This window comes from Choloepus didactylus, chromosome 1, assembly GCF_015220235.1.
Source record: "Choloepus didactylus isolate mChoDid1 chromosome 1, mChoDid1.pri, whole genome shotgun sequence".
NCBI classification, from domain to species: Eukaryota; Metazoa; Chordata; class Mammalia; order Pilosa; family Megalonychidae; genus Choloepus; species Choloepus didactylus.
This window is the reverse complement of record NC_051307.1, coordinates 211,560,688-211,586,542: the sequence shown is the minus strand read 5'-3', so window position 1 is coordinate 211,586,542 and position 25,855 is coordinate 211,560,688. Positions and strand designations below refer to the sequence as shown.

Genomic DNA, 25,855 nt, shown 5'->3' with positions numbered 1-25,855 from the left:
AAACAGCCCAGGGAATGAGGGATAAACTTTGAGGAGAGGTGAATCTAGCCCAGTGTCCAGTAAAAACTGCCCCCATAGCTTTTCACATGGAGGCTGAGGATGGAGGACACAGTTTTAAGGTAACTATCTACTTTGAGAAATCTTGATAAAAAATTCTAAATTTAAATTCTAAATAATCAAGCACAAAACTTGATAATTCATCATCCAAAGAAATGTATTTCCTAAGTGCTCTCTTATTTTGGACTTCCTACAACTTGTTTAGAGTAAATTACTATCAATGATAGAAGAATGCAATTCTTACAGAAGTCCCTTTAGCTTGTCTATTTTGATACATTTCATAAAATGAAGTCTTTCAACAATTCGTAAATTTCTTAATGGGAAGCTAGATGAGTAAACAGTCACCAAAATGGCTTCCAATGATCCCTGTTGGCTCTTAATATCTATGCTTTTGGGTAACCCCTTCCCACACTGCACCAGCGTTGGTCTATGTGATCAATAGAACATGGCAGTGGTGGTGGTATGTCACTTCAGAGCTCAGGTTATAAAAGAGAGGGCAGCTTCCATCTTTGTTTAGCTTCCATCCCTTGCGCTCTTGCTCTCTCTTGGATCATTTGCTCTGCTAGTGATCAGCCCTATGGACACGCCCATGAGGTGAGGAACTTAAGCCTCTGGCTGACAGACACCTGAATGAGCTTGCAAATTTTCAGATAAAACCCAGCGAAAAGCTTGACTGCAATGTTATAAGAGACCCTGAGCCAAACTGCCCAGCTAACCCACTCCTGAATTCCTGATCCTCAGGAACTGTGTGAATAAATAAATGATTACTGTTTTAAGCTGCTAAGTTTTGGGGTAATTTGTTACATAGCAAAAGGTAATTAATAACAATAGTTCTTTATGACATTGCTATAAAACAAGGCCAAAACATGTATCTTGTTTATAGAAGAAAATGTGACTTTATAAGGACAAAAAAGTTTGGTTAAAAATATCCAAAACACATAAACTCTTTGAAGATTAGCTATGCTGTGCATGGTGCGAGGCTAGGGGAGAGGTTAAACAAGCAAAGGTTAATTATCTCAGAACAAGTTTTCAACCAAAATCAGAATGATAACAACTATGCAAAAGTTTTATGGACAGTAAAGTAATTAACAGCAGAAACCTAGGACGCAAGAACTAGAAATGGTCAAGGTTTTTAGTGCCTTTGGTGCTCTTCTCTAATCTGCTTGAAGAACCCTCCAGGAGGATCTCAACCTAGCAGGAAAGTAGGAAAAGGATTCCTGCATTGAAAGGGAAAGGAATGCTGTCTAAGCGGGGAAGTCTACTTGAAATTCTGTGTGGAACAAGATGATGGGATAAACAAATATATAAAAGTGTGTTTTCTTTTTAGGTTTTAATATATTGGAGCAGCTAGAAGTAAATACCTGAAACTACCAAACTCCAACCCAGTGGCCTTGACTCTTGAAGACAATTGTATAACAATATAGTTTACAAGGGGTGACAGTGTGATTGTGAAAACCCTGTGGATCGCACTCCCTCTATCCAGTGTACGGATGGATGAGTAGAAAAATGGGGACAAAACCTAAATGAAAAATAGGGTGGGATGCAGGGTGGTGATTGGGGTGTTCTTTTTTTATTTTTATTTTTTATTCTGATTCTGATTCTTTCTGGTGTAAGGAAAATGTTCAAAAATAGATTGGGGTGATGAAAGCACAACTATATGATGGTACTGTGAACAGCTGATTGTACACCATGGATGATTGTATGGTATGTGAATATATCTCAATAAAACTGAATTTATATATATATATATATTTAAGAAAAAAAAACAAAAAAACCTAGGATATAATTTCATACAGTAGAAGTTTGGATCTCTGCTAAATGAAGTCTGGTTACCTAGATGAACTCTGGCCAATTGCAGAGGTCAAAATGAAAAGAGGAAGTAAATACCAGCTGTGGACAGCGGGAGCATAACCAACAGAAGTTCCTCTACCTCCCCCTCTCCTCCTTATCCTTTAAGCCTTTATCTCAGCGTCCTTGCCTGACAGGGTAACAAAGTCACATATCATAAGATCTGGGATGAAACATGCTAAATATTTAAGAAGAAATTTACAGTCGACTAATCTGAATGAGTAGCACTGCAGACATATGGAATAAGATATGGTGCCCACTTGTCTCCATGTGGAAGGGGTTATTATTGACTCCATGCAATCTACATGCCAGCCCATCAACAGGAGACTGCAAAGAGCCAGTCTGGCCAAGGCACTTTTCCCTGGCTTAAAAAAGAAAATCCTTCACTAGATACCTGTTACTTGTAAGGTACAGTTCAAACCACTTAACAAGACAAAACCCCACGACAGTACACAATGCCTTTCCCAAGAAAATCAATCTTAGATCTTAATGGTTTGCAAAGTCAAGTACTTTAAAAGAAAAATAATCCTGTACACTCTGATCACCTAGTAGTGAAACTGACCTTTGGCTCCACAGCCAGATGTCCCTGGCTTGAATGTTTGGGTATTTGCAGGAGAGAGGAAATGGCCCTCTCTTCTATGGCTCTACAAGCTCTGTGTCCTCCTGTATTGATTGCACTGTACTATAATTGCCAGTTTCCTCACCTGTATTTCTCTTCTATAGCAAAAGTTCTCAAAAGATAGGGACTGAGTATTGCTACCATCTAGCACAGTGCTTCATAGCAGACAATCAATAAATCTTTAAGTGAATGGATGTAAAATCATCAAAACCTGGAGACACAATGTGGAATAGCAGACAAAGAAATAAACAATTTGGTTCTCAACTTTTTGACTAACTATTAGTATAACCCCAAGTCAAAAACTGTTTTTTTCCCCTGATAGGCAAAAAGGTAAGACTGACTACGAAGGCCCTTCAGCATTATAATTCTATGTACATATGTATACATATGTAAAAGGATGTTTCAAATTGTAAGACTGATTTTTAAGTGAACATACTAGAATTCATAAGTGCAAATGAACATTAGCTCCTTCAACAGTAGGTACTCTGGCAAGTTAAACACTCACTCAAAATTATGGTAGCTAATTTGGAATTATGCAGAACTCTTTTTTTTTTCCCCTGATTTAAAGCAAAGCCAAATAGCTTTACAAAATTTACAAAAGCCACATGTTTACTACTAAAAGAAACCAAAAATTGTAAACGGGGAGGGGAATTCACCCACAATCAAACTCACCCAGAGAAAATACTACTGTAGCCTAGGTATAAATCTTTCCAAGTCCTCCTGCTGTAAACATGTCCTCTTTGTCCACATTTTTTTTTTTATAAAACCAGGGTTAATCTATACTGTTTCTTTTACTTAATGGACTTAATTTAATTAATATAGTATGAATATCTTTCCACATACTTTGTAAGCACAGTAACCTGTAAGGTAACAATATTAATTTATTTAACCAATCTCTCATTGCTGGATATTTAGGTTGTTTATTTGTCACTATTACAAACAATGCTGCAGTGGTATCCTGGTAGTTAAATTTTTGTGCAATTATGTTCTCAGAATAAATTTCCAGAGATGGATTTTTTTGGAGTAAAGCAGCACATTTTTAATGCTGTGACTTGCATACCGTTTTTTTCTCTCTAGTAGCAGATTTCCATCATTTTGAAAGTAGATATAATCACTGGAAGCAGCCAAAAGTCACTGGGTGGGGTTGGTGGGAATGGGGTAGATGTTGTCAAGTCTGGTGATTAAAGTGAGAGATCAAGCTGGGCAGTACTGTTTTGGTTGAAAGCCTCTGACTATACAGCCATGTAACTGTTTTTCACGTGATCCAAAACGACTCTGAGGACAATTACAATAGGAATTCCAAAAGGGTTGTGGGCAATTGGCACATTACCTAAAGAAGCTCATTACTTCCAAAAGAGGTAACTATGAAGGGGACAAACATAGCTAGGTATCTCCATCACTGATGATGCTTTCTTAGGATTCATTATATTGCAGTCATATGTCACTCACACACAGATTTTCAACAGTTCAGTCAATTCATTTTAAATAGATGCACTGGTTCACCTTTAATATTTATATTATTTTTTCCAGTATGACATTCTCATAAATACGTATTTACTACTTGTATGGCACTTCACATACATTATTTTTTAAATTTTCATACTACCACCAAAAATATAGATATTTTCCCCCCATTTTATAGATGAGGAATGGAGACTCAGAGAAGATAAGTGATTTGCCCAAGGTTAAAAACAGCGGATAAAAGGCAGAGCCAAGATGCCATTACAGATCTGTTTAGCTTCAAATGCCACGTTCTTTTTATTTTCTGACCCAGCCATATAGCACCTTTGAATGTTTCTTAAATGTACCATGATAAGGTCATTCAATTCTTAACCGCTATGCTTAAAACTTCTTAATGACTCTACATTAACAGGGAATAATCCTATTCTTTATTTAACCTGGAAGTGAACTGAACAAAACCGGAGGTACTGTTTATGAATAGGCACATTTATATTCTTGAGAAAAACAGGCAGTAACTACAAAAACCCACTTATCAATGTAAATAAAGTAAATATTGATACCAGATCTTACATTTAAAAAGAGGTGTCTGGCAAGGGAGTCACGTTTTAACAATATGGGGAAAAAATTCAAGCAGTAACTTAAATAAAAGGCTAATAAAACTTAGAGGAAACAGCTCAGTGTTTTCTTTTAGACTCTGAAGAACATCAAAATATGTTATGTTGCATAAAGACTCATTTCAGGAAAAAACTACCAACAATCCAATAGCAGAATCAGCACTAAGAATTTCAATGATTATCCAACTCAAAAATACATAGGGAGAGTAAAGTTATTTTATTAAATCATGCACATCACGTGTGTTAGTGCAAATAGTTTAATCTGTACTCCAGAAATTCTATTGTACTTTATATCTTTACAAAATAGATTTAAAACAATTATTTACTTTAAAAAATGTAATTCTGAAGTTAAGCATTTCAGAACAATATTTGCAATAACCTATATACAAGAGGTACTGGGTACCACTGGCATATTAGCATTTTGTGGTGGAGTGGCTTCCTGCAACAGAAAATGGTGAAATGAACTATATGACAGTATTTTCCACAAGTCATTTGTGACTAATTCCTCCATAAATCTAGTGATCCTCCCAACAAATCCCAAATGGCTTAAAATATACCTTTAAAGTAGAAACAATGACTGTCAAACACACAAGGCAGATTATATCCTAAACTTCTATTTCAATATTTTGCTAGAACTGTGGATTGCCACAGAACATTTAAATCAATTCATTGCCATTCCCTCCAAGTCTTCATTGATTGAAAAATTTAACCATGTGATACTTTAGGATATTCCATGACCTAAATAAACTTTATTGACATAACTGTGGTACTACACAAAACCATAGCTAAACTTTTACTTCTGTGTTTTAAATTTATAACACAAGCAGTGTTTAGGTGCTTCATTGTGCATGGAACACTGTTAATCTTGGAAATAGTGCTTCTCATTAACAGAACTTCCCAATTATCAACAATAAAAAGAAAATAACCATTTGCATACCCAACCAGGATATCTGTTGGTAGGTAACAACAGCTCACCTTGAACATGAATTAGCTCCATAATATCATAACCAATTAATCTTATCTAAAGTGATAGTAATTCTTTCTTCAATTGAACATGCTTGGAGGAAAAGATGATAGAAAAAAAAAATCATGCTTCCTAAAAATGCTGTATATGAGAAAGTAACTTGGCTTTTAAAGAAAATATCTCTTTAAATACATGAGGTTTAATAAATTACATTCCAATTGACTCAACAGTTTGGTTCACTGCACTGAAATTATGTAATTACTATGTTTTTGCTCCCAGAAATACTTCAGTTTGCTCAAGAAAATACACACTCTCATGGAAAGTTTTTCAAAGTTGATGTCCTCCTCCACATCTTCAAGTCACATTAAGGCCGATCAAGCATGTATATATTCTCGGAATTTTCACCTAAAACAGAGTATTTTCCAACCATATTTTTTCCTTAAAAAAAAAAAAAAAATCCACGCAAATAGTTGCTTCTAAGTCTTGTTCCCAATAGCTCAGTGGTTTTATAACAAGTAAAAATGGCGTAAATATGTAAAAAATATATATATATATATGTGTATATATTTCAAACTGATAGGCACTGAGCACACAGGGCCTCTCTTCCCATGTATGTATTGGTTGTTTGGTTTGGGTGGTTATCGAATCAGAAAAATGAATTATCTGGTCATCAGAATTCAGAGTAAAATATCCATAAATTTAATGTTATAAATAATTTGGTGTACCAAGAAGCCTACTTTAGGCCACCATAATATTTAGAATCTCAACATACTAATTTAAAAATTACATGAAAAATCGCAAGCAAATTATTGCTCGCAGTAGAATAAAGTCACGATTTTATATTCTCTTTATAGACAGATACATTTTATATAATTTAAAGCAATGACCCTACAGCTGTATTCTTGCACTTTTGCTGTTTTAAGAGGTAAAAAGGAAGAAAATGGTTCTGTTTGTCCCCAGCATGAGTGTGATGCCAGCTTCTAGAGGGAGGACGGTGTACGGACTCAAGAAACGCTCTCATGGAGAAGCTCTGGCCAGACCTGGCACATACAGCACGATGGCTGTCACTGCAACCAGGGTGGCCAACATGGGCATCCAGGGCCAGGGTTTCTGTGTGGAAAGAAACCAAGAGTCAATATCACATTCTCCCCTCTCTGTTCATACCTATTAATCCCTTGGTTCCAGAGAGTCCTGAATACTCAACAGAACACTAGAAAAACTCTTATCTTTGCATGGATAAGAATAAATCTTGAAGAGAAAAGAAAAAAAGGTGGGGGGGCATAGGTGTGAGGAGAGCCATAAGAGCAGGAATCCTGTCAGAGGACCACAATGTGGGCAAGTGTTTGGCAGTTTTCAACTTTGTTACAGCTGAAAACTAGAAGTGACTTCTAAGAAACCCTCTGGGCTCAGCCTGCTTTATTTACTCCTGTGTCTGTATATTCCAACATAACTGATGTACAGAGACACCTACAGTATGTCTTTTGCCTCAAATGTTTATTTCTTGATGAAAACCAGACTCACATTTTGGGACAGGTTTACAAAAGGGGTGTTGGGTAAAGGTGACAGAAAGAAAATGACCAAGGCTTTGATCCGCAAATTTGAAACCACAAAAGGCAAAATCAGATGGGGTTCAACATAAGAAAGTACCATTAGGGGACCTAGGCTGTCTGATGGTTTTGATAAAGACCTCCAATCACCCTGTGATCATCTTATATATACATGTACTAACATGCATGCCAGTTAAAGGAGAGCATGGATGGGCTGTTCCCTGTTAACTTGCCTTGGATGAAAACTTTATTTTCACTTGTGTTCTAAGGTCTTAATGAGAAACTTAGCTTTTAAAGAAATATTCTGATATTGCAGATCAATGCTCAGAAAGGTATGAGATAGATTTATACTCTCACAATTAAGTGCACATTATCGTTAAGATTGTGAGCCAATGGTCCATTATGCCAATCTCTTTCTTTTTCATCTTCACAGCCTGGTATACATAGGCAAAGGGTGGAAACAAAGAAACTCTACACTATGGAAGGGAAGAAGGAGGAGGGGGAAGAAAGCTGGCTGAAAACTTCAAAGAGGCAAACTCTTCATTTCTCATTCAAATCTGATTAAACATGTAATTGGGAATGGGGTACTAATATTGTAGCAATTTACAGTTTATTCCAGTTTACGAGGAACAAAGACTCAGTTAAAGAAAGCTTATTAACTGGTTAGGTTAGAATAAATTCATGGTTAGCATTACTACAAAGGAAACAAGACAAAATGTTATGTGATTAGTTGATTGCTCAGTTCACTGGTATGACACAATACATGGCATACTAAATGAAGGGTTTGCTTCAGGTAACAAAATACCTGTGTGGTTTTGCCATGCACTATATTACAAATATGGCACAAACAGGTGACGGGGACAAACAGACAAGGACTCAACAGTTGTGCTTGTACCTTTCTCTACCACAATGGACCGAAACACCAAAACAGGAAAGCCAGGAATAGGCCGATGAATACGGCTGGGACGGGTTGTAAAATGGAAGGCTAAAGAAGGGAAGGGATATTAAAAATCATTTTATGCTATTAAAAAAAAATCAGATTAAGATGATTCAGACCCCAGGGGGGTGGGTGGGAGAGGAAGACTGAGGTAATAGAAGTAACAGCACTCAGGTTTTGCATTGATTCAAACATTTTAAAGACATCTAACACAATCCAGAATGATGGACTGTGGTATGTAAGTTGGCAAGCTACCAGTTTCAAAAGAACAGCTGAAGTCAATGGGCAGTGTGGGCATCCCTAGTACCTTAATAAAATGTAACATGTTAAGACAAAGCAATGACAAAGACTTCACCAACTGATGGTCTGCTTCACAGTACATTTTTTTTCCATACCCAGAATTCATTATTTGACAATGTACTCCCTGGGAAATGGCTAGGACTTATTTTTTCCTCTGATCAAAGCCTTTAAAAAAAAATTCTTTTGCCTATGAGATGGTATTCCTTCCAAGCTTACAAATAAATGCCTTGTATGGCTTTCTTAATCAGGCAAGAGAACCAATACAATGTATGATAAACATTTCCTGTATAAAGACAGGCAGCTGAGACTCAGGGCTTTCAGTTATGTTACCAAAATATAATTAATTTTTAAAATGGGAAGTATTTAATTTTAAAAATAGGAAATGTAATAACACTACTATGAGTGTTATTACAGATTAACATTTTACAATGTGTCCAATATCCAAAAATCACACACAAAAAGGGAAATTCCTTAAAGGTGAATTATTTTTGGAATTATATATGATAACGGCAAGGTTACTTTTTAAAAGATTCTAATCTAACAGGACAGGGGATCCATTCTGATGATGCTAGATATCTTCATAGATTAATTTGGAAGGAACTGGACTAAAATTCCACAATCAGAGGGATGTGAATTAACATGAGAGAAGTAACCAAACCACTGTGATGTGATTTCAGAAGAGTTTTGTAATCTGTATTTTCAAAAATAAATGTAATCCACTTTCGCTTAGCATAAAGCCTCCACACCCAATTCATCAACTTCTAAAAGACGTCTACTTAAGCAGCAAGCCTTGATCGTCTAAACACAAAGACTTTCTTTAGCGAAGGACAGTTGGACACAACTCATGAACACTCTGTGTACAACTGTGTAACTGGATGGCCATGCAACATCACTATTTTGTACTTGTGCTGCAAGTTAAGCAGAGTGCCTTCCTCCATAGGAAGCATGTGGCTGACATCCACTGCAGTGTTCAAGCTGTGACAGGCTTCAAATAAGTCAGAGCACAACCAACCACACTGAACATCTATCAGTTAGGGCCCACGAAGGCAATGACCACCAAAACATACAACACAACATTTATTTAGTGTAACACCTTTTAAAAGACCATCTGCCTTTCTAGTAAATGAAAAACAAATTAATATTTTAAAATTCAATTTATAACAAAATGTCCCAATTTTACACATTCACACACACATTCAAAAAGTCCTACAGAAATACATTTTCTAATATTTACAGGAGGCCAAAAAGACATTGTGAGTTTTAGGAATGTGCCTTAGTGACAAAATTAGTATAAAATGAAAAACGGAATTGTCTTTATGTTTTGGTAGAGCCAAATGCTAAGGAGTCAACAGGTACTATTTTCTCATAGGAAATTCCCTGGCGTATAGTGCTTCATTTCCCAAAAGGGGAGAAATAAGAGGCAGATGATGGCTTAGTGACAGAACTTCAGACTCATTCTGAGAAAAGGTGACAGTTCCTAGGTAATTTGCTTTCCTGCAAACAAGGCTCTTCCTCCAGGAAGTTCTTAGCTTTTCTAGGGCTATAGATTAAAGGGGTAAATTCTTAACTCAAAATTTTGACAGCATAGTGATTCCATCATGGAATTTACATAATGAAAAGCTTAGTTCATTTGTATTAAAGGTCATTAGTTTTCCAAATCAGTAATAAAGTCCTCTGAAAATAAATTTTAGGGCTCTCCCCTAACTCTTAACCAAAGTTTGCAAAGACTTACATTGTTTCCTTTCTCTTGGAGCAGCTTCAGGTTGTCTTTACATTGCTTGAGCTCATCTGTGATTGACTGCTTTTCCTGCTCAGTCATTTCAAACTTCAACTTCAGTTCTGAGAGTACAGTCTGTGTCTTTTCATACTAAAGGCAAAGAAAAAAGAGTGTGCAGACTCAACTTAAAATAGGTGTGAAGCTATGGTTCTAGTTAGGCTTATATACCAGATTCTATTTAGTCATCTGTAACACCAAAGTTAAACTATTTTTGTTTCAAGGGGGGTAAGAATCATTTACACTCATAATAAGAAGGCTTTAGTGTTGATTTGATCCTAGTAACAATTTTCTGGCCCTGAAGTTAAAAAGAAAAATAACAGAAGTCACCATTTTGTCATCTGTTCCTAATATACAGAGTCACTTTTTCCACTAAGTGAGTTACAGGAGAAAAGGAAAATGTCAAACCAAGCAAAGGAGAGCAGGTGAAGAAAAACTCCATGGCCTAATTAAATGGCAAGGTTTGGAAGCCTGAGTTTATATTCTAGTAAGTAATGCCAGCCAAGTTATTTTAGTCTTGACGTAAAAAGTATTAACTCCAAGTAGGCCTCCCTTTACCCAGCATCATTGAGAATTAAATTATTCTGGATAAGTAAATTTTCCAGGCAAATAAAACAGAGAAATATATCTGACAGCTACCACTATGACTGAGTCAATTTATCTGTCTACTTCAAAACTTTTAAGCATCAATTAAAAGTAATTTTAAAAAATCTGTTTCTGATTGAAATTTTTCCATAATGAAACATACCATTCCTGCTCTGAAAAACAGTTCACTGTATATAATTTAACTTTCAGAAGGACTAGTTATCTTTTGAACACAGGTAAGACAAATGTGAAACACAATGTCATTTGCTCTTTAAATGGCTCCAGGAGGCTGGATTCTAGATAGGTTCGACTTCTAGATATCGCCTCTTACATGCAAGCTGGGCTACCACTCAAAGAGCAGAGACTGTTCTGCTGCTGGCTGTGCCTTTGTTGTGACCTGTTACCTCACTCCGCCACCTCTGAAGGACTTTAGAAGGGAGACAGAAAGACAAGAATGGAGTATAAAATAATTATACTATGGGTGTGGCATACCAGAAAAGTTCCTCCTTTTCCCTACATACAGCCCACAAGGTTGAAAAGTCTCCAGTTCCTTTCTACCTATATTGTAGAAATTCCTCAACAAAGAACAACTTTATAATGGTGCCTCTGAAAAATGCAAATACTTTGGAGTGGTTAATTAGGAGCCCATCATTACGTACTCCAAAGATAAATTTTAAAAAGGATGAAATGTATAAAAACATCAGATGGAGGAGATTGGGGGAGGGGGCTTAGGGTCAACATAAAGGTCACCAGAAAGTAGGAAGAAAGATATGGGCACAGAGAGGGAGGTAAAATATGAATGAAACTCTCTGTAGCTTAACAATGTTCCCAGAACAAGCCTGGGTAGCATGCCAGAGAATGAACTAAAAAGTAAGATTCATTGCTTTATGACTGCTTTTTTTCAGTAGATATGGAGTTCTGTGGACTTCCTTCCAGAAGGCAAGTTATCAGCGGCCAACCAAGGCAAATTCAGTGCACTAGACTAGCCTCTGCACATTACAATATAATCAATTCTCAATGATCCAGAAGATTCTTAACAGTGATTAATAAAGAATAAGTGAAAAAAAGAGTAAGTGAAAAGTAGTTTTTGTTGACCAAAAGTTTCCCTCACTTTCCTTTTCCACTAACCTTACATTCAGCCTGCCCTTTACACAAAAGCAGTTAATCATTTCTCTATTCTAGGAGTTGTGAAGCAGAACCACAGGAAGGCAACTCAGCCAGGAGGATCCTGCTGCTTACTCAAGTATGAGAAGGGGGTGGGAATGACTCTGGCTCCAGGGCAAGATGGTGAAGCCAGACAACTTTCCTGAGACAGACTTTGCAGGGTGGATTTGTGTGGTCAATGTTTTATGAATTCTTAAATCAGATATATCCCTTCTAAATTAAAATATATACTTTCTAGAGTCAAATATAAAGATGATACAGTGTTATTTTTCTCTTAATACTGAAAGTTAAAATTTACTTTTCTCATGTATTTTTTCTTTGTTAAAAGTTCAAATAAAAGCTACCACATATGTAAAATCTAATTAGTGGAACAAAGGCCACCTTCTGCAGCCCTAGTTTCACACCTAGCTTGAATGATATTTTCATTCTTTCTAACTCTGAAGTGAGAAATTAGCTCAATCCTGATGAATAGGGAAACACCACACAGTATTACCAACATCTTTTCGTTCTTCATAAAAAGAATCATATATGGGCTTGCTTAGCTTGTGATATTTTAGCTTGTTAGAGTGCTGAACATATATAATCATGATACTGTGCACATTAAACATGGGTCTATGAGAGAAAGGAAAACAAAGGGAAAATGTTGAAAAGGAATATATGCATGTTAATAAAAGGTAATAATTCATTTTCAGTGGATTACAAAGAGATAAGAACCTCATTAAAGACCATTTTAGTTACAGACTAGCATCCAATAGGTTGACATCAGGACAAACAGAAAGAGAAAAATTTCACATTACAAAAGAGTGTGATGACCACAGATCATTTCACAATGGAAAACACTGAACAAGAAAATAGAGAAGAAACATATTGACAAGATCAGACATATTTTTAAACTTGCTGCATTTAATGCAATCCAAAGACTATCAACAATTTAGATTCTGTGACAACATGCCACTGCCATTTGTAGAAACAGTTAAATAAAGCATTTCACACCAACTGCTCAGTGACTGAAAACAGGCAAATAAATAATGCAACAAAATGGCTAACGTATTCATAGTAACATACAACAGAATCATCTTCCAACCACAGCATTCTTCCCAGATTTTGAAATACTTAGGGCATATGGACTGGAAGGACACAAAGTGCTTACAGTATTAAATATGAGGATATTTGGCACAAAATTTGTGTTCCAATCAAATAAAATCAGATTTCTTCGAAAACACATATCCTTAGCAAGAAGATAAAAACAAACACATTACAAAATCAGTATGTCCACATGTAAATTAAAAATTTTACAGTTTTTCCCCCTTTAGGAACAAACATGAAGACAGAAAAACAATAATCATTTTCAATTTCAGGATATTATAAGGAAAGGAAAGTGTAAATAAAAACTGCATCAATTAAACAGAACTTTTAAAAGCAATTTGGGGAAAATTCATTATGAAAGAAAAAGAGTTGTCTTCAGCTTCTTTCAAATTTGCAATGAATCCTCATTTAATGGACTCTACAACTAGGTGGCCCCTGAGCAATGGATCAAGCTGGCCAGGAGTCAAGGCAGGGAGTAGAACGAGGCTGCCAGGGCTGAACATAGCTCTTACTGCTGCAACATCAATTTCAAGACTTATGGAAGTGAAAAGTACCTGTGCTGCTTGCTAATAGGCTGGGTGGCATCTCCAGGCCAAAATCAACCCTCACCATTGAATACATGATTTTTTTTTTTAAAAGTCAACCAAGTCAAAGGCTCTAAGCAAAATGACATGAAAAGTGAACATGCACATTTGGGAAGAAGGGGAAAGGGGGAGGGAAAGAGAGAACATGTGTTTGGCTGGCTGGCTATTAAATAAATTTTAAGTAACTTTCCATGCCAGTTTCACCTGAGGGGTTTGGACAGCATTATGGTGTGGTCCCAGTTTGCCTTAAGAAAGTTCAAGTTAAATATGATACTCTCTTTGAAAGATGAACAACTAAGTAAATGTTCTGATATAAAGGGCTTCTCATAAAGGCCAACTAACTAGTAGATAAAAATTAACAATGTAATTCTGGGTATTTATATTTTTGAGACCAAACTCTACTGATGAATTCTCTACAAAGGACCATAATACATAGCTAGAAATTGCCAAGCATGGATGCTCCAAGTAACAACTTTGTGACAGGTAATGTGCCTGCTTCCCTTTATTTATAACTTGCATGGATATCTGATTTGCTTTTTGCTTTAAGCCCAACCATAATTGGGCTCATAATGTCTTTTCGCTTTACCTCTTTCTGTACATCCTTTGCTTGGTTTTCAGCCTTACTGAGAAGAGTTTTTAAATCAGCAGAATCCCGTAGATGTTGTTCTTTCAAGGATCCTACTTGATTCTCAAGCTCTTTTCTAGTCATCTGAAGGATGCTGAGATCACCGGTAAGTTCTAAACTTTGCTTCTGAGAACTGCAACACAAAAGCCATTTAATAAATGATTTAATAAATATTGATATATAGCTATTAACAGGTGAAAATTGGACACAGCAAGAAGTTTTTACTAGGTTTGTACTATAGGTTTTACTAGGAGGGATGGAGTGGATTTGAGGAAAGAAAAGTATAAAAAAGAATGAGATTTCCAATATAAGTAAAAAGCATTAAAATACTAAAAAGATGCAAGTTTAAAACTGTGTCCTATCTTCTGATAATCAAAAATACACAAAGGGTGATATTTTAAAAATTGAAATGAGGTGATTAATTATATATTTTATCCCATTATATTAAATTGTATCTTAAAAAGATTTAATGTAGGCCTCCAATAGGAAAAGAATGCACATATGTCAACTATTTTCCTATAAGTTTAAGTATCTGCCAGACAGGGTGGAGGACAGAAACGTAAAGCTTAGGAGCCACTGCCAACTCAAGTAAAGATAATCTGGCTCAAATGAGAAGACACAGCAAATTGAGGGAAAAGCACAGAACAAGGAAGCAGGAAGCTGGGTTCTAGACCCCAGGTCTACCACTATTTAGTTGTGGGATGTCGAGCAAGTCACTCAACTGGTGCAATTTCATTCTCTGGGCAAGCATTTCCTGGGTTCTTAGATCAATGCCAGGCACCATGTTATAAAAACACAAATAACACTAGAGTCTCAGTATCCTCCACTGTGTAGTAAGAGGGTTAACTGTAGTAATTTCTCAGGCTGTTTTCCAGCCTAAATTCTGATTAGTTTTATAACTTGATGTAAAAATACTGATTTACCTACTAGGAAAACAGCTTGATACATTATGACTAGAAATTCTTTGTTCGATTCCTTCTGCATCCCAGACAACAGAGAACAAAAGACCTGTATACTGCAGCTGTGTTAGAGAGTCTGGCTCCTACCTACAACAGAAATAGCTCAAGGGGAATGAAGTTTTCAAGATGATAGTTTTGTGTCCCTCAGGATGGGCTCATAAGAGTCAGACTCATATTGTAATTGTGGTCCCACAGAGTGTAAGTTCCATCCTACCAGTATGCCAGGCAGGCTCTTAGGGGCAGGGATGATGTTGTCAGGGCAATTCAGCTAGGAACTAAATGGCATATAAGACCCTGTAAAAGAAAACTATCTCATAAATACTACTTAAATGCTGGGAAGGCTTACAAATAAATTTAGAGAATTTCTAAATCAGAAACTTTTAAGAAACAGAATTAACCTGTCTCAAATAGTTTATGTGAGTTTAGGCAGATCACCTGACTAATGATCTAATATATTCCAGCTTTCTGAGGCCAAGTATTTTTGAACCATATGCTTTAATTCACAAGGAGTTTGTAGGCTTGCTTTACAATACTTAAAACAAAATCTGAATTTAAAAAATAGAAGCATTTAACAATATATTAGATTCCAATTAATCACATCAAAAATATGAGATCAAGTTGGAATATTTAAAATATCAATAATTCCAAAATAAGAATAATTTAAGATGATCAACACTGGTAATCTAAAATCAGTATTTCTTGCTTGAGAGAATTCCAAATTAAATGGATTAACTAAGATTATAATATAACCAAATGTGAAGAACTTGGGTATTTGAATCACCATCTTACACACACTTCATACTAAACAGTTTTCCTTAATGTGTTGCTGTCACACAAATGATTAGTTAGTTCCCCTAAGCAATTTATATAGTTATACATAATAATATATTATTATCTCTCTCTCTCTCTATCTATCGTTATATATAGTTGTATTTTTGGCCTTTATTTTGCCCTATTCACATTCTGCAATTGCTTTTATAAAGCTTTTACCTGTTATAAACAAATGTTTGTTTTACTCTTTATAGTACTAATTCTTCCTAAACATTCCAAAATTAATACAAGTAAACATATGAGAAGACTAAGCAAAATTATGACACTGGAAGAGAAAATAAAGTGCTTTATAGATATTTATATTGAGAATACATGGTATTACAAGGAAGGTTTTTCAAGAAATCAGCACATCTTGTTATTTCAGCTATTTATTTTTTTTCAAATGTATAATGAACATAATTGTTTTTATAAACAGATATTGAAGTTTAGTATTTTTTGATATATCTAGTCTTGCTTTTATTATTTTTCTCCAAACCTCGTTTTCTATGAGAATTGACCTTGATAACTAAGTTTCTGCTAGCCTTTGCGTTCTTCAGAAGTGTAAACACAAGGCTAACGAGAGTAATTTTTGGTTCTGTGGGATGGAGAGCTTGGTTTAATTAAGAGTGGCTTCAAAAATAAATGTGTATTACCATCATACTCTGAATTAGAACACAAATATTATTTAAAAAACAAAAATATGGAATGGATCAAAATTTTAAGGAAGACATTACTTTTAAACTGTGCAACAAACGTTGGTGGGAAAACAGGACTCTACAAAATTTGCTGGAGTAAATCTACTGCATTCACTGGTTTGCCTGTAAGGTACTGCATATTAGAAAGATTTAATTGATTTTAGAGAATTCTTGATCTTATAATTTATTATATACAAGCCAGTTTGAAATTTAGAAGCTGAACTTCTATCTTTCATTTGAACAAATTCTTTATTATAGTCACCTCCTGAACACCCTTACTAACAGAAGAGATCACTGGTAAGAAAGAAAAACAAACTTGCATTTGAAATTTATCATTTAGTTTATAGGGCAAGTTCAATTACTAACTAGAGATTTTTACTGTTTGTTTGGCTGTTTTTTTGGGGTGTGTGTGGTGAGTATTTAATGAATTTGTTCTCCTTGAGTACACCAAAAGAAAAAGACACGTAGATGATGGCAAGAAAAAAAGGTAAATTATTCATTTAGCATGGCTAACCTGCCAAATAGCCAAACTGAGTGTGGCTGAACATTTTGCTCCAAAATCGTATTTAAGTATCAAAATTAAATTTAATTTAGATTAAAATTTAAGACAAAGAAATATTTTAAAGCTAAAAAAGAGAGTTCTTGCATACTTGTGCAATTCTTTTTCTTGTCGCTGCAGTTCAGATGAAAGCAAAACATTTTCCTTTTTTAGAGAATGGCATTCCATTTCCAATACAATCCATTCCTTTCTCAACTTCTCTAGTTCACCTAAAATAATCCGAAAACATTTTTGTTAATATAGGAACATATAACTTCCATAATAATTCAGAGGATAAAGGGAAATCTTTCAGAGAAGAAAAAACTTTTGTTTTCTTTAAAACCATGTAGATTTTTACATGGCTATTCTTTGATTCTTGTTATTTTGTACCATCTACACCTGAAGAAGTCCCATCACTTTGACCCTGAGTAGTTATTCCCGCTCCCCACTTCCCTTTTACAAGACAAAAGTTGTTGATTATTTAAATAAAATATCAAATTTTAAAAATTCTAAATTATTGTTGAAAAGCAGACCTAGAGATTAAAGTTATAACCCCAATGAGAAACAATGCTTATATACTCCATTACTATCAAAGACAAAAACAGCCTGAATGGGTACTTTGTACAAGTTATAAAGCTATCATTGTCAAGAGTTAGGAGTTTTATGTCAAATACGTTTACTCACCTTGCAACCTTGTTGCTTCCTCTCTCTGCTGGTCCTCACACTGTTGACATCTAAGCTGAAAACTGTTTTGCAGATTCATGATTTCTTTCTCATATTCAGATGCTGCTTTCCGCCACCGCTCAAGCTCAGCTCGTACCTTCTTAAGCTCTTCTTGAAAAGAAGCAATGTCAACATCGCGCTCAGAGGCAGCCTTTTCTGCTGCTTGATGAAGGAGCAAAATTTCATCTTGGGCAATAAGCAATTTATCTCGAGTGCTTGCAATTTCACTGTCCTTCTCCTCCCGGAGAGTCTCAATATCGATGTGTAACTTCTGCAGTTGGGCTACAAAAGTATATTTATCAATCATTTTCTTAGTGTATAAGAATTAGGAAAAAAAGAACAACCCACACAGGATTGTAGCTACTGCACAGCACAGGCTGTTAAGGCTGTTGTTTTTGATTAAACTGTACAAGTAATCCACGTTTGGTGCAGAAAAAATGTCAAAATACAGATACAGAATGAGAAAAAAAGAGAAAACTGCTTCTAACATTTTGGTATCTGCTCTTCTAATTTTTTTTCTATGCATTTATACACATATAAAACTACACATTATTAAATAGGGAGGCATAATAGTATAAAAAGTGCTCTCTATCCTGCTGGTGATGAACAGCTTTCCATTAAAAAAAATAGTTATCCTATACCCTGTTGGACCAATCTTTCACTTTAGATATTTTAGGATGTTCAGTTTTTCATTACTATACACAATGCTGCTCACAATACAATCTTGATTATTTTCTTAGGGTGAATCCTTAGACAGAGAATTGCTGTGTCATAAGCATTAGTAAAACATGTGATGCACTTGTTTCAGTTTTTGTTCAAATGTTGATTCCTTAAAGAGGCTTTCTCTGACAACTTTATCATTCTCTAACCCTTCACTCTGCTTTATCTTTCTTCAAAGCCCTCATGGACATTACTTATATATATTTATTTGCCTATCATTTATCCTTTCCACTAGAGTGTAAACCTCAGATATGCAGGGTCTTTCCTTTGCTCACTGCTCTATCCCCAATACTAGGCAGAATAAACAATCAAGAATTATTGGCTGAAAGAACGAAAGGAAATCAGGAAAACAATCAATCAACACAAACAGAATATCAATATAGATATGGAAATTATGAAAAGGAACCAAATAGAGCTGAAGACCACAATAGCAGAAATTTAAAGCTCCCTAGAGAGGTTCAGCAGATTGGAGCTGCGAGAAAAAAGAATCAGTGAACATGAAGAAAAGACAACTGAAATCATCCAGTCTGTGGAGCAGAAAGAAGAAAGAGTGAAGAAAAGTAAACAGAGCCTGAGGAATCTGTGGAACATCCATCAAGCATACCAATATATGCTTTGTGGGAATCCTGGCAGGAGAAGAGAGAAAGGGGCAGAGAGAATATTCAAAGAAATAATGGCCAAAAACTTCCCAAATTTAATGAAAGTCAGTAACATACACATCCAAGATGCTCAATGAACTCCAAACAGGATAAACCCAAAATGTCACATAAAAAGGAGCCTCATTAAGTGCCAATTTCTCATCAGAAACCATGAAGGCAAGGCAACAGTGGGATGAGATATTTAAAGTGCTGAAACCAAAAAAACTGCCAACTAAGAATTCTGTACCTGGCAAAATGTCTTTCAAAAATGAGACAGGTACAGGCCTCCCCTGAGGAGCTAGGGGAGAATACAGAAGCGTTGGACTTCCTTACCTGGACTGATGCTGATGTTGTCACAAACATTAGGACTGGTGGTTTGATGTGCTGAGCCCACTATCATGGGACTTGCCCTTATGAAGCTCATTACTGCAAAGGAGAGGCTAAACTTGCATATAATTGTGCCTAAGAGTCTCCCCCTGAGTACCTCTTTGTTGCTCAGTTGTGGCCCTCTCTCTCTCTAACTGAGCCACCTCGGCAGGTGAACTCACTGCCCTCCCCACTATGTGGGACCCTACTCCCAGGGGTGTAAATCTCCCTGGCAATGTAGGATATGACTCCCGGGGATGAATCTGGACCCAGCATCGTGGGATTGAGAATATCTTCTTGACCAAAAGGGGGATGCAAAATGAAACAAAATAAAGTTTTGGTGGCTTGAGAGATTTCAAATGGGGTCGAGAGGTCACTCTAGTGGACTTTCTTATGCACTATATAGATAACACCTCTTAGGTTTTAATGTATTGGAATAGCTAGAAGTAAATACCTGAAACTATCAAACTCCAACCCAGTAGTCTGGACTCCTGTAGATGACTGTACAACAATGTAGATTACAAGGGGTGACAGTGTCAAAGTGAAAACCTTGTGGATCGTACTCCCTTTATCTAGTGTATGGATGGATGAGTAGAAAAATGGGGACAAAAACTAAATGAAAAATACGGTGGTATGGGGGGTGATTTGGGTGTTCTTTTTTACTTTTATTTTTTATTCTTATTCTGATTCTTTCTGATGTAAGGAAAATGTTCAGAAATAGATTGTGGTGATGAATGCATAACTGTATGATGGTACTGTGATGGATGACTGTATGATATGTGAATATATTTCAATAAAATGGAATTTAATTAAAAAAATGAGACAGGAATTAAGACATAAACATATCTTAATTAAGGAATTAAGATAAACCAAAACTCAGAGAGTTCATCACCACTAGACCAGCCCTATAAGAAATGGTAACGGGAGTTCTGTAGCTTGAAAGAAAAAATGAATGAATGAAGCCACATTGAAAAAAATAAATGTGAAAGAAAATAAGAATGAAGCCACATGAAAAAATAAAGATCTCTGATGAAGATAATGACATGAGTAAATACAAATAACAGTATTGAAGTATTTTTTTATTTGTAACTCCACTTTTTATTTCCTACAGTATCTAAAAGGCAAATGTATAAAATGTATTTGGACTCATAATGTATTAGGTAACGTGTGACAAGAACTATATAAAGCTTGGGAGGGATGGAAGAGCATAGGCTCATAGTTTATATACGCCATTGAAGTTAAGCTGGTATCAAAGCAACTGAGATTGTTACAGATGTAAGCTGTTAAATTTAAGCCCCATGGTAAACACACATACACACACAAAATAACAGAATACGCCAACTATGGAAAAGAAAGCAAAGTACAGGTTACCAGGGGTAGCAATGAGGAGTAATGCAAAATGAGCATAGTGTTTCTGTTTGGGGTGATGGAAAGTCATAATAATGGGTGGCAGGGAGAGCACTGCATGCAACGTTTGTGAATGTGATCAATCCCACCAAATGGCATGCTTGGAGGGAGTTAGGATGGGAATATTTATGCTGTACATATGTTTCCACTATCAAAAAAAGCAAGAAAGAGAACTAAAAAAAAAAAAAATTTTTTTTTAAATAATAATTTAAGGGGTATGGGGTTTTTCAATTTGGAGTAATGAAAATGTTCTAAAATTGACTGTGGTGATTAATACACAACTCTGTGTATATAATGCAAGCCATGGATTGTACACTTTAGATGGCTTATATGGTGTGCAAATATATCTCAATAAAACAGATTAAAAACAGAATTATTGGTTTAATAAAGAATTTATCAAATTAATGAATACAGCCTAATTGAAGAGGTATATTTTAATTTCAAGTGTATCAGAAACAATTTGTACAAAATCATAGTTGGTTCAGAACTAGATTACTAGTATTGGTTAACATAGCACAAGAAAATTATAGGCAGAAAAAGTTCCAAAGAAGAATAAACAATTAAAAGGATCTTAAATCCTAGAGGAGGTGAGGGTTGCCATATCAATAATGATTAAAGAAGGTATCAGACCTTTTAAATCTGTAGGAAAGATTGAAAAAGAACAAGTTCAAAATCTGAGAAATCGCAATGACCATGGACTTGTGGACACAAAGTCCTGAAATACACTTTCTGGCACTAGGGGGCACTCAATGATGGCTGGACAAGACAGCTTTAAGACAAAAAAGCAGCCTTAGGTCACAGAACCTTTAGGGGAAAACTGCCTATCCACACAGTACAGGATAAAAATGTAGACTCAAATGAAATTTATATAAACTAATAGACAATAGCATTAAACTAAAAAGGGTTTAAAGAGTTTCTGATTTAAATACACATACACTCTACCCCCAAATTCTAATTTGACCATAATAAAATTCAAAATTTTAAATAACTCAAAATGTTCCACTCAAAAATAAGAAGACCCAAAAGACTGAATTTCCTCTGGGATGTGGTAGGGAAAAAAACACAGGCTTCATACAATGACTCTCCATCTCTCCTGTATTGTGATTACTTGTCTATTTAATTTCTTCCCACCCCACCTCTCATCCTAAAATTTCAAAGTAATACTGGCTCCTTCTTTGATAGTGAAGGCAAATTAATTTTGCTTTAGGAACTTTACAAAGGCATAAGAAAGAAAGACCTCTCCTGGGGTACTCACAAGACCAGGACCTCTGGCATGATGTAAACACTTGATGTGTTTCTGTTCATTTCTATAATGACCTTGCAATAGCCCATGGTAGGTATGAAGAGCAGCCATTACTAACGAAGGCAGTTCAGGGACCATTGTTCTATTCCTTGCAGTAGAATATATATATATACATATTTTTGCAATGCAAGTGAGCATTAGAAATAATGCCACCAGCAAGATAAAAGTGCTGATGTATAGAGTGGCTCCAGATTTCTTAACTGAAGGCCCTTTCTGTAGTAACTCACTCCATGTTGTGGTTTGGAGCTGTATGTACCCCAGAAAAATGTTCTTAAACTTAATCTATTCCTATGGGTGTGCACTCATTGTAAGTAGGATATTTTGATGAGGTTACTTCGGTAAAGCTGTGGCCCATCTCAGTCAGGATGGGCCTTCATCATATTACTGGAGTCCTTTATAGAACAGAATAAAATTCAGACACACAGAGAGAAAGCCACAGAGGTAGCAGCCAGAAGCTGAAAATCAATGCAACCTGGAGAAGGGAGAGGCCGGGAGAGGCTGTCATGTGTACTGTCATACGACAGAAGAGCCTAGGCCCAAGAATCACTGGCAGCCAGCCCCAGAATGACAGTCATTGGGAAGAAAGCATTGCCTTGATGTAGACTTTCTTTTAGCCTCAAAACCGTGCACTAATTGTTTAAACCAACTCTTTGCATGGTATTTGCTTGAGAAGTCAAGGAACTAAAACACTACATAACCCACAAAGTGACAGTTTACCAAATCCATGTCTTTACTCCAGTTCTTTCCACTGCATGTGTCTAAAACTGGAATGGTGGTGGGTGGTGGGTGGTGGTGGTTCCCTTGTATGTGTGTCTTCCATTGTATCTTCTTTAAAAGAAGCCAGTTGTACTTTCAGGTTCTAGGGAAGAATCAAAGCCCTGAAAAATGGGGATTCTCTGCGCTCCTACTTTCATTCCTCTTGAATCAGTAAAAACAAACAAACAATACAGTCTCCAACATACTTGGGTTTTCCATACCTTGAAGAACCTGAATTTGTTTAGTAGATTCCTCAACTTGATTCCGGTAGGCTTTTCTTTCTTCTTCCAAAAGAGCTAAAAGTAAAAGTATAGTAGATCTAATTTTGTGAAATAAAAGTATTCAGAATTGAGCAGCTAGAAATTTCTAAGACATCCTCTCCGAAACAAAGGTTAGGTAATAAGTATTATCAGTATTAGCAGTTAAAGCATTTAGAGATTTTAGGAGCACAAAACATGAGTAAGTAATAAATCTATTGAACTGTTTTCTAGACCTTGTATCACCAAGCTAATGTGTTATTCTTCACATGAGAAGCATTCTTGATAGTTGTTAGTCAGCAATTAAAAAAACAGACTTAAAATCCTCATGTTTAATGCTAAGCACAAAGTAAGCACTGACTAAATAATTGCTGAATGACATTTAAATGGACCATAAGCCCATTTATTTGCTGAATATTTTTTCGTTCTAATTAAATAAATTAGTTTGGTTCAAGTTACATGAATACCAATTCTAATTCCCTGAAGAATCAGAAATGAAAAGTGGTAGTAACAGAAAGTTCCCAGTTCCTCCTGGGATGTGAATCTTCCTCCTGGTCAGGAAAGTTGCCTTAGAGAACATGAAGACTTCAAAAGCCATTCACTTTCATCTCATTTTAAGACTCTCAAAGGTACTAATTGACTGCAACCAGGTAATTACCATGAATGATATGCAACATGAGCTCTAGGGAGTAGCATTGACTCCACTGGTCTAAGGCATTGTAGATAAGCGAGCTACTACAAAAGAAAGTGGCTGAGACATTAGAAAATTCTACACCTTAACCTTGCTTGGTTCTTCCCATTTACTGATGACTGCACTATGAAATCACAGGGAATGTATTCTCCTTCTCTTATACCCAGTAGCTAGCAATATGGAAATTTACGTTTTTTTCTTTCATTGGCTCACTATTTAATGGTGATCCTTCTTTGGCACAGGATTTACTTTACCTTCACATCAGCACTGTGAAGGATGTAGAGCAACTATAACTCTTCCCCACTTTATTGATAGGAAAAATTAAATTCAGAAAAGTTAAATGAATTTCCCAAGATCATATATCTAATAAAGTGATGGTTCTGGAACAAGACACCATGCCTATGGACTCCAAGTTTGGGGCTATTCAGTTATATCATGTTGCCTCCACACATTTCCTGAAGAATCAAAGTAATCTTGATCTCACCTTGAAGTTCAAAGCATTTTTGTTTACTTGCTCTAGCTAGTTCCTGGGCTTCAATCAATTCCTTGCGAAGATGCTGAATTTCTTGTTTTGCCTCAATTTCTGACTGTGCACCATGCAAGTCATCTGACAAAAACATGTTTATTTTTAAAGTAAGAGTTAGTAACACACTATAATCTCTACAACCCAAAACTAGCAATCTCTTTCATGTTTAGACATGCATAGTTAAACACAGCACAACTGAGTTAAATAAAACTTAGAAGGAAATTATAGTAAGCATTTTAGTCATTTTATCCTGAAGAAAGAATGCAAATGCAGTTAAATATAAATTAGTGCTTCATGGTGATGGTACTACAGAATACATATTATGTATTTAACTATATATTTCACTCATGCAGAGCTTTTTTACAGCTTAAAATTCGGTGAGAGAGGCATAATGCTCTTCTTCTTCACCAACTTTGAAAATTTCCTGATAACAGGAAATGGAAAACAAAAACAAACTTTTTTTTAAGAAAGAGCATTTTAGCACAATTTTCCCAGTTTTGAGACAGAAAACCAAATATGTAGTTGAAAATTACAAATGGACAGGGACTTTGTCCACTTTGTAGTCACTGTTTTCCCCCACACCACACACATAACAAAAAATATTTGCTGAATTATTAAATGACTTAACCTAAATGGTTATCGAAATAAATTAGATGCAGCATTACAGCTGAAATATCTTCCCTCCCCTAACCTCTTTTCTCTTCACTTGTTTTGCTCATCTTTCATGGTATTAAAACTTTCTGCTACTGAACACTGCCTGGATTAAATATATCATCAAATAGGGCATGTTCTCCTAGTGTATTCTATTTAGACTATTACTTTGGTACAAGTACCTCAGCCATAGCAAATTTCATCCATCAAAAAAGGAGCTGAGAGTAAGTCTTCACAATACAATTACAGTAGTTCTTGGATGTTACATACACCTATTTTCATACTCACTAATTAAATCCTATTTTCCCAGTCAAAAAATTTGACACTGGGTTCATCTACTCTAATCATCCTATCAATTCTTCTTTCAAAAGGTCTCTTGGTCAGGGTGGGGTATGCAGGAAGAGAGATATTTTTGAGTGGCAGCGGGGAGATTGTCCCAGCAACTGCAAAACTTCTCTCAGAGCTCTTTTAACACTCTCCATTGGCGTCTGAAAAGGTCCTTGCAAGCCCCTCATCTCTGGATTTGTCATTATGAAGGATAATGTTCTTTTCTTTTTTTAGGACTATTTAGGAGGGCAGTGTCATGATGTCTACATCTTACTTTCAAGTACTTCAGCAAAAAATATCTACATGAATTTCTTGAGTTCATG

The 25,855-nt window shown here is 35.8% G+C and overlaps 1 protein-coding gene across 24 annotated transcripts in view; it reads right to left on the bottom strand.

The window, feature by feature from the left end:
* Window positions 1-2,882: 2,882 nt before the first annotated feature.
* Window positions 2,883-25,855, bottom strand: part of LOC119505938 (sarcolemma associated protein) — a 200,834-nt gene continuing 177,861 nt past the window's right edge. For 6 of the 24 annotated variants that reach the window (XM_037798866.1, XM_037798904.1, XM_037798919.1 and 3 more), the window contains 7 exons: window positions 24,513-24,635; window positions 23,302-23,376; window positions 17,852-18,172; window positions 17,280-17,397; window positions 14,127-14,298; window positions 10,080-10,214; window positions 2,885-6,673 (listed from right to left, as the gene is read on the bottom strand). In XM_037798866.1, coding sequence (XP_037654794.1) covers window positions 6,581-6,673; window positions 10,080-10,214; window positions 14,127-14,298; window positions 17,280-17,397; window positions 17,852-18,172; window positions 23,302-23,376; window positions 24,513-24,635 — 1,037 coding nt within the window. In that variant the 3' untranslated portion in view covers window positions 2,885-6,580. Of the gene's footprint in view, window positions 6,674-8,005; window positions 8,096-10,079; window positions 10,215-14,126; window positions 14,299-17,279; window positions 17,398-17,851; window positions 18,173-23,301; window positions 23,377-24,512; window positions 24,636-25,855 lie in introns of all 24 variants that reach the window. The other 18 variants (XM_037798898.1, XM_037798881.1, XM_037798922.1 and 15 more) reach the window with 7 other exon arrangements.